The 7,630-nt window shown below is 43.5% G+C and overlaps 1 protein-coding gene across 1 annotated transcript in view; it reads right to left on the bottom strand.

The window, feature by feature from the left end:
* ext1b (exostosin glycosyltransferase 1b) overlaps window positions 1-2,342 on the bottom strand; it is a 92,985-nt gene extending 90,643 nt beyond the window's left edge. Inside the window, exon 1 of the mRNA XM_088328848.1 lies at window positions 548-2,342. Coding sequence (XP_088184974.1) covers window positions 548-1,479 — 932 coding nt within the window. The 5' untranslated portion in view covers window positions 1,480-2,342. The remainder of the gene's footprint in view (window positions 1-547) is intronic.
* Window positions 2,343-7,630: the final 5,288 nt, after the last annotated feature.

Here is a 7,630-nt window from a genome sequence, read left to right on the forward strand (position 1 = left end):
ATATTATTTAATGTTTACTTATATTTCCTCTATTTTCTCACAATACTATAGAGGAGTTAAAAAGTGATGAGAAAAAATTAAATGCGATAAAATAAAAAAATAAAAACACAAATTTCACTTGGAGAAAATATATACATTTTATAATGTACTTTTTTTTTGGCAGTTTCCCAACTAGACTTGGATGTTTTTACTCACCCGTTTTCTCTATACCTCAATACATATTGTTAGAAAGCTCTCACTTGCGTGTGATTTGTCCAAGACTGGATATTATTTAGACAGAAAGAGAATCTGTTGGAGTCACGCAGCTCGACTTACCAATCTTGATTAGATGAAAAAAAGCTAGATACACATTTCACTTGGAGAAGATGTATATATTTAACATTTTCTTTTTTTTTCAACTTCCTGACTAGATGTTGTTTTTCCTCACCTGTTTTCTCTGTACCCCACTACATCTTTTCATCTAACTATTAAAGGATAAACTTAAGACTTGAAAATATCTTATATTTTGTTTAAAAAAAAGACCGGAAAATAATTTGGTGGGGCTTACCTATCATACTCGGCGTTGTCCTTATCGCAACGGCCGTCTTTGTGCTTCTGCCAGTCTTTTCCGTGCTTGCAGGTGGTGAGCAGCACAACATCCTCAGCATTGTGGACGTGGTGTAAGGCATTCCTGGTGTCCGACCCGATACCGGTCAGGTAGCGCTTCCCCTTAAAAACCAGCATGTACTTTCTATTAGGCGGGATATTGTTGTACTTGAGAAAGCCCTTCTCCCCTCCCGATTTGGGATGGTCCCTAGTGTAGAGGGGAATGGAGATGTCAAAGTTGGATCTGAAGTTCTCCATGCCGATGCTGGCCTTGGCCAACATGGCCTGGCCCATGTCAAAGCCCAAGTCTTCCGTGTAGTCCGGCCACGTCCCGGAATATAAATTAAATATCAGATGGTTCCTGCCATCGTTCCACAGAGGCAAGTTCTGGATCTTGGTCTTCAGGTTGTGGACATACTGTGGAGACAGCTGGTCGCGGTCCAAGGTGTCCAAGCTCAGCACGAACAAACACGCCTGACTCGGGTCCGAGGTGTAGAACCTTGACCCCTCGATAGTGGACAAAATGTCCTGATAACTTTCTGATATCTTCTCTCCTTTTTGCTGCGGGTACACGTAAACTTTGAAGCCGTTTTTGCGACAGCGGGAAAAGTCGAAACATGATTCCATTCGGCACCGCTTGCCTTTGTAAACGCTGGCGTTGGAGTCCCGGTCGTTTTTAGTGGACGTGTGCACGCTATAGTCCTCGGCGTCCCCCGGGGCAAAGGAGTGTAAGCGGTCCGAAAGGTGAGGCCAGGGGCGGAAAGGTCGGTACCCGCGACGCTTACCGTCGTGCCGGCGCCTGCTCGCCGTCTGCAGCGGTACTGCTCCCAGGTAAAGAAGCGCCAGGCAAGCGCCGGCTGACAGCAGGATCAAGTAGCGCTTTTTGGCCTGCATGGGTCCGGCTCGGGGAGGACGACGGCGACCGGCTTCGGGTCTCAGCAGCGCCGGCTACACGGCTCCATCCTCCGGCTGCCTCCTCCAAGGATCCCCAACCCTCCTGCGTATTCGGTTCCCAAAGCCAGCGACTGATCCAGGGCATGTGGGCGATTTGGACAGCGGCTTCCACTTCTCACCCAGCGGAAACTGGTTGAAAACGTCTTTGAATGACTTTTGGGGGACTACATTGGATGAGCTCAACACAACGGACGAGATATCGCTTTTAATCCGTCCGAAAGACGTTCCTCTGCCGTCGTAACACTTCCAGCGTGCCGCCCGAACCCGGTGGCCCGCGAACCCCTCCGCGGCACTCTCATTCAGAGCTTTTCAACCAGGGGGGGGCGGAAAAAAGTAGCTTACTCTGGTTAAACAGCGGCAACGTCCCCCCCTTTACCAACCAACCCCCCAGGGGTGGGAAATCTCCAACGTTGGCCCGCTAGTGAACACAAGTCGGCGTTCTTCGTCCCGAACCGCTCGGTGCTTGGCTCTTCTTCGTCGGATCACTCCATGGTCCTTCCCAAAACAAACCAGGGGGAAAACGTTTCAGCGACAACGGCGTAACCTGACGAATCCGGGCATTGCTCTTCTTATCTCAGACACGATGCGTTGATAATAAAAGCTCGCTCGCTCGGCGACGCTTTAAGTTCTCCGCTCGACGAAGGAAAAAAAAGCGGAGGCGGCCCCACGCGAATGCTCGGAAAGGTTCCAAAGAAAAGGAGAAATTCCTCGGGCTGGGTAAGCAATTTCCCAGCGTCCACAATTCCGTTTGTTAGTCGCTCGCATTCCAATCGCGACACGACTGCAACTGTCGTGACGTCGCGGAGCAGGCTTCAGCGTTGACGCTGATTGGTGAAAGCACGGAGCGGAAAGGGCGGGACTTGGAGACATGCACCCATTCATAACCGGATTGCTCCGCGAGGTGGGAACGCCCCCAGGTCGCTTGGAGAGGTGCCACCAGTGCCCGGGTGGAGGCAAGTGGTGGCAGGGGTTGGCCCTCCCAAGAACCGCGATTTGTGTTCGAGGGTGACTCAGGTCCTAAACGGACCAAACTTGTTTTTTCAATGCCTTTGTTTCTCCTGTTCACTTCCCTGCTGATTATATTTTTCAGCTCGATACCAATCACCACAATTGTCTATTTAAAAGTCATCGATACCAAACACTGATATCAAGTTAATATAAAATACCATTCTTTCTGCAGACATTTTCTTTACAATAAAATATTTACCCTCGAATTACACATTTTCAATCACAGTTTATTGTTCTTCGAATTCTAGTTCCTTTTTGTTAACTTGTGAATAATAATGGTATTGACCACTGCTTCAAGTACCACTACATCCATCCACCCATCCATCATTTTATCAATTAATCATTCATCCAGCCATAATTTTATCGATTAATCATCCACACGTTCATCCATTTTTCATCCATCCATCCATCCATCCATCCATCCATCCATCCATCCATCCATCCATCCATCCATCCATCCATCCATCCATTCTCATGATTCTGGTTCTTTGCTGATTATTACAAGGAATAACAATGTGAGCCTTAGAACAGACTAAAATACATAAAATGAAAATGGAAAAGTCTGTTGTAATTATGTTTTCATTTTTCACATATTAATTTTCCCTGGGACATGTTTCCTTCCTCGTGTTTGTTTACATTTTCCACTTTAGAGTGGCTCCTAATAACAGCGTGACTCCAGGCCAGTATCAAAAGGCAGCCCGACCTCATTGGAGCATTTTATCCTCGGTGGGATTTTTCATGAGTTTTGAGTGATCGGGACTTCTGCCAGTGAGCTATTTAAACCTTCATCTGTCCTGCTACTAATAATTCCCAGCCCAGCAAAAAAAAAAAAAAAAAAAAAACAAATCTGTTCTTTCGCTGGAAAACCAAGGTCAACCTGATCTCAACAAATTCTGAAAAAACACGATACTTTAATGACTTTTTTATCTGAATATCTGACATACGCTGTGCTAACTATCATAACATGCAAATGAGACATAAAAAATTGCATCGTACGCAAAAATCGACATGACTGGTAATAGATCACGCGAGATCATTGAAAATAATCCATATTGATAAGTTATGACTTCCTCTCTCCATTTCTTTCATTTAGCATGGACTCATTTTTCGGACAATCAATTATGTAATTTCGCAGTTAGGACAGAAGGCTTCTATATCAATTAGAAAAAGAAAAAAAATCCGTAATCAAAACTCACTGTAGCAAAGCAACGATTTATGAGCCGGGCAGCTTGATTGCTCTTTTTTTATTTGTTTTATGATAATGGTAATTAGAAATGTCCCGTTTTGGGCCAAATGTTGCTCACAGCATTTGGTTCTGCATGCGTGGTTAGCACTTTTCACTTGGCGGCCACTTTGCATTTCAGGTGAAAATTATTTCACATTTTACTGCAAGGGCCATCAGAGCGTATTTTTATTGAGCCTAGTGGGTCTTTTTTGCCCTTCTGTCCACCAAAAGGTGAACCTCACTCGTGAAGCTGCGATCCACTATTCCTGATCACATATTACTGCAAGCAGGGACTGGAAGAGTGCACTATTGTTGGGCCGGGCTGCTCTTTTTTGTCGTTATTTCCCCCTAAAATAAACTGCACTCTTTAGTCCACGATCCATTATCCCCAACCACATACGACTGTGAGTGTGGACCAGGAGAAGGCCCTCTTTTCAGGAGGCATGCTGTTCTTACTTACTATAATGGAACGTACAGTTGTACCCAGGATCCACTATACCCGGGTCAACTATTGCCGAGGGCAGGGACTGGGATAGCACCTTTTTGGGGGGTTCAGGTTGCTGAAGTGAGCCGTTGTGACCCTCCTAAAATGAATTGCATTTTTTGGTCGTGATCTATTATCAAGAGCAAAATATAATTGAGAGCAGGGGCTGAGTTAGCAAATTCGTGTCATGCGTGGTGGCTCTTTTTTGGCATGCCTTGTTTTATTTAATTTATTTTATTTACTTTTAGTGTGACGTAACCTGAGCTGGTAGAGTGGAGTAGCAGGTGATTGCAGAGGGACGAGGAGATGGCGGATTCAAATTAAAACTCATTTTAAAACTTCCACTTGAAAGGATAGTCATGCCCTTGGGATATTACTTTGCTTTAATTCCCTCCTTTTTTTTTCCAATAATACTCCCGATCGTGGATTTAGTTACGGTCTTGCAACTTAGCGAAGGTATCGATTTGTGTGCCTTCTTCACATTCCTTGGTAATTGCGAGCTTTGTTTCCATGGTTCCCGTGTTTTTGCTTATCCTTTAAGCATCACTGCATCCCTTGGGACCCAAAGGGAATAAAAAACAGTACAAAAAAATACAGTATTGTATCACCGACTGATAAAGTCTCTACACATTCAATTAAAGTAAGCTATATCTCAAATTAGCATACGGCTAAAATGTTAGCAAATGCGTGAGGCTGATTCCCAGCTTATTGTTCCAACCAGATAACATTTGAAAACGCAATAAAACTTTAACTGCTCTCCGCATCAGATAACAACGTATTCACTGAAAAAAAAAACAAATTCTCCATCGTTGTCGGCTAGCGCATCCCCTTGCTGACGTCAAGAAGCCGCCGTGAAAACTTTCATATTCAGGTTTGCGGTAAACACATTCCTGAGGTGGACGGCTAATCTGATGCTTCAGCGAGTTTTCTGGCGAGGGGGAAGACAAAACAGTCTTTGAGAGCGCTCGCGCTGCTGCCGATTGGTTGCTGATAAACTTGTGATGTCACGGTAACATGGAAACAATATTTCCTCGGGTATTGCTCATTTTTAAATGGAAGGAAAACTCCTAATTTTTTTCCTAGTTCTGTTTATCGAATAGCTACAGTACATGGATATGTGTGATTCTTAGATTAGCCTCGCGTCTAGCATTGCTTCTCTTTCCTCATATTCCTGTTTTAAGTGATACTTGTATACTTTCATTTATTCCTGGTTCTGTTTAGCAAGTAAATACCTACCTATAGTACAGTGGAACCTCGGTTCTCGACCATAATCCGTTCCAGAACCCTGTTCGAAAACCGATTTGTTCGATCACCGAAATCATTTTTCCCATTAAAAATAATGTAAATCGTTTTAATCCGTTCCAACACCCTGAATGTTTAGCTTGAATGCTTAACGCAAACATAAAGCTAACCCAGGCTAATCGCACGTTCGCGTTATCGTAATCTTCCGTACGAAAGATTACGCTAACATGAACGTGTAAAAATAAAAAAAATACGGTCGTTTACAAGTCATTTAGCATCCGGGTCTCCACAACAAGTGGTGAGCGGTTCATTGGAAAGGGGGCTCCGTTCCAACACCCTCAATGTTGGGCTCCGTTCCAACACCCTGAATGTTTACCTTGAATGTTTAACGTAAACTCAAAGCTAACCCAGGTTAATCGTACGTTCGCTTTATCGTAATCTTCCGTACGAAAGATTACACTAACATGAACGTGTAAAAATAAAAAAAAGGATAAAGAAAATAATTATGAAAATGATTTCTTACCTTTGTGGTGGTCCGCAGAAGGCGCAGGCAAGATCAGACACTCGCACACCTCCTTCATATTTTGCTATTTCTTTCTTAAATGCAATAGTTGTATGCACTACTTTTCTTTTTTCACCTGTAGCAACTTTGCTGCTTGCATTGACTTTCTTCGGAGGCATAATTAGGGGCTAAAACACTTCGTACACCTATATTAAAAGCGAAAGCAAAACGAAGCACGTCTGCACGCGATAACAGTTGGTCACGCGAAGAGCGATCTACACCCGTACGCCGCTAAGCATCGCACCCTAGCGTACGCACTCACGCATTACCGACGTTCGAACTCCGATTTTTTGACCGAACAGCAAAGCAAGAATTTCTCAAAATTTTTGGTCGGACTCCGATTTGTTCGAACTGAAAGGCGTTCGAAAACCGAGGTTCCACTGTATATGGGAATCCCAGAGTAGCTTAGCATTTAGCATTGCTTCTCTATCCTCGTATTCCTGTTTTGAGTAATATTGTATACCAGGGGTGGCAAACTTTTTAGACCCCTTTAGACATCAAATCTATGAAATACGGAATAATGCCAGAGCCTGTGTCCCTAATCGATATAAATACACCACTTAATATTTGTCTCCTGCCCACAGTTACTTAAGAGTCTCTTTTTTGACTGTCAGTTTTGTCCTAAATAATGGTTTCAATATAAGGTGCGAGCCAAATTATTTTGTAAAAATATCACAAAATACCCCTGCCCACTGCCTGGAGATGACTAGGATGGGCTCCAGCACCCCCCCCCCCCCCCCCCCCGCGACCCTAATGAGGATAAGCGGTACAGCTAATGAGATGAGAGATCACAAAATACTGCAAAAACAAGGATATTGCGTATTTACCTTTGGCGCAGACTGCAGTGAGCAAGAGAAAGAAGGAAGTGCATTGCGCTGTGTGCAGAGATCTGCCCACCTCGACCACTCACCCAATCAAATTGCTAACTGGTTTGCTGGCATTTTTATCTATTTACAGTTTGATCGGTGTCTTTTCATCATAAAGTAGCTCAACAGTGAGCAGTAGTTGAGAATGTGGTCTACATTTACTGGACTGAACCATTGAACTTGTCAGTGTTTCTTCAGCTTCATAATGACCTAAATCGGGCGAGATTGTACCATGTACATCATATATATACTGGACTGAAGCGCTGAACTTGTCAGTGTTGCTTCGGTTTTGCATGTACCTAAATCAGGCTGACTTTGGAACACAGAATAATGTTCAGTAGTTAGATTTTATCTCCAAGCCGAATGTATTCATAAAAAGAGCCATATATGGCTCACGAGTCATAGGTTGCCCCTATTGTATACCGTCATTTATTCGTGGTTCTGTTTAGCAAGTAGCTACCAAGCTAGGTGTGAATCTTAGATTAGCTCACGATTTAGCATTGCTTCTTTTTGCTTGTATTTCCATTCTGAGTGAAACTTGTTTGAAATGTCAGCCGTGGGGGTGATGTTTACTACTTCACAGAAATTATTGCTAGCTACAAGCTAGCAATTTTAGACTTTATTTTATAAAAGTACACTTTGTTGTTAAACAAGGTAACCATACCACCCTTATGTTGAATTAACATTTAGCATTGCTTCTCTTT

This window comes from Urocampus carinirostris, chromosome 2 (assembly GCF_059441175.1).
Source record: "Urocampus carinirostris isolate Australia breed hairy pipefish chromosome 2, RoL_Ucar_1.0, whole genome shotgun sequence".
Lineage (NCBI taxonomy): Eukaryota > Metazoa > Chordata > Actinopteri > Syngnathiformes > Syngnathidae > Urocampus > Urocampus carinirostris.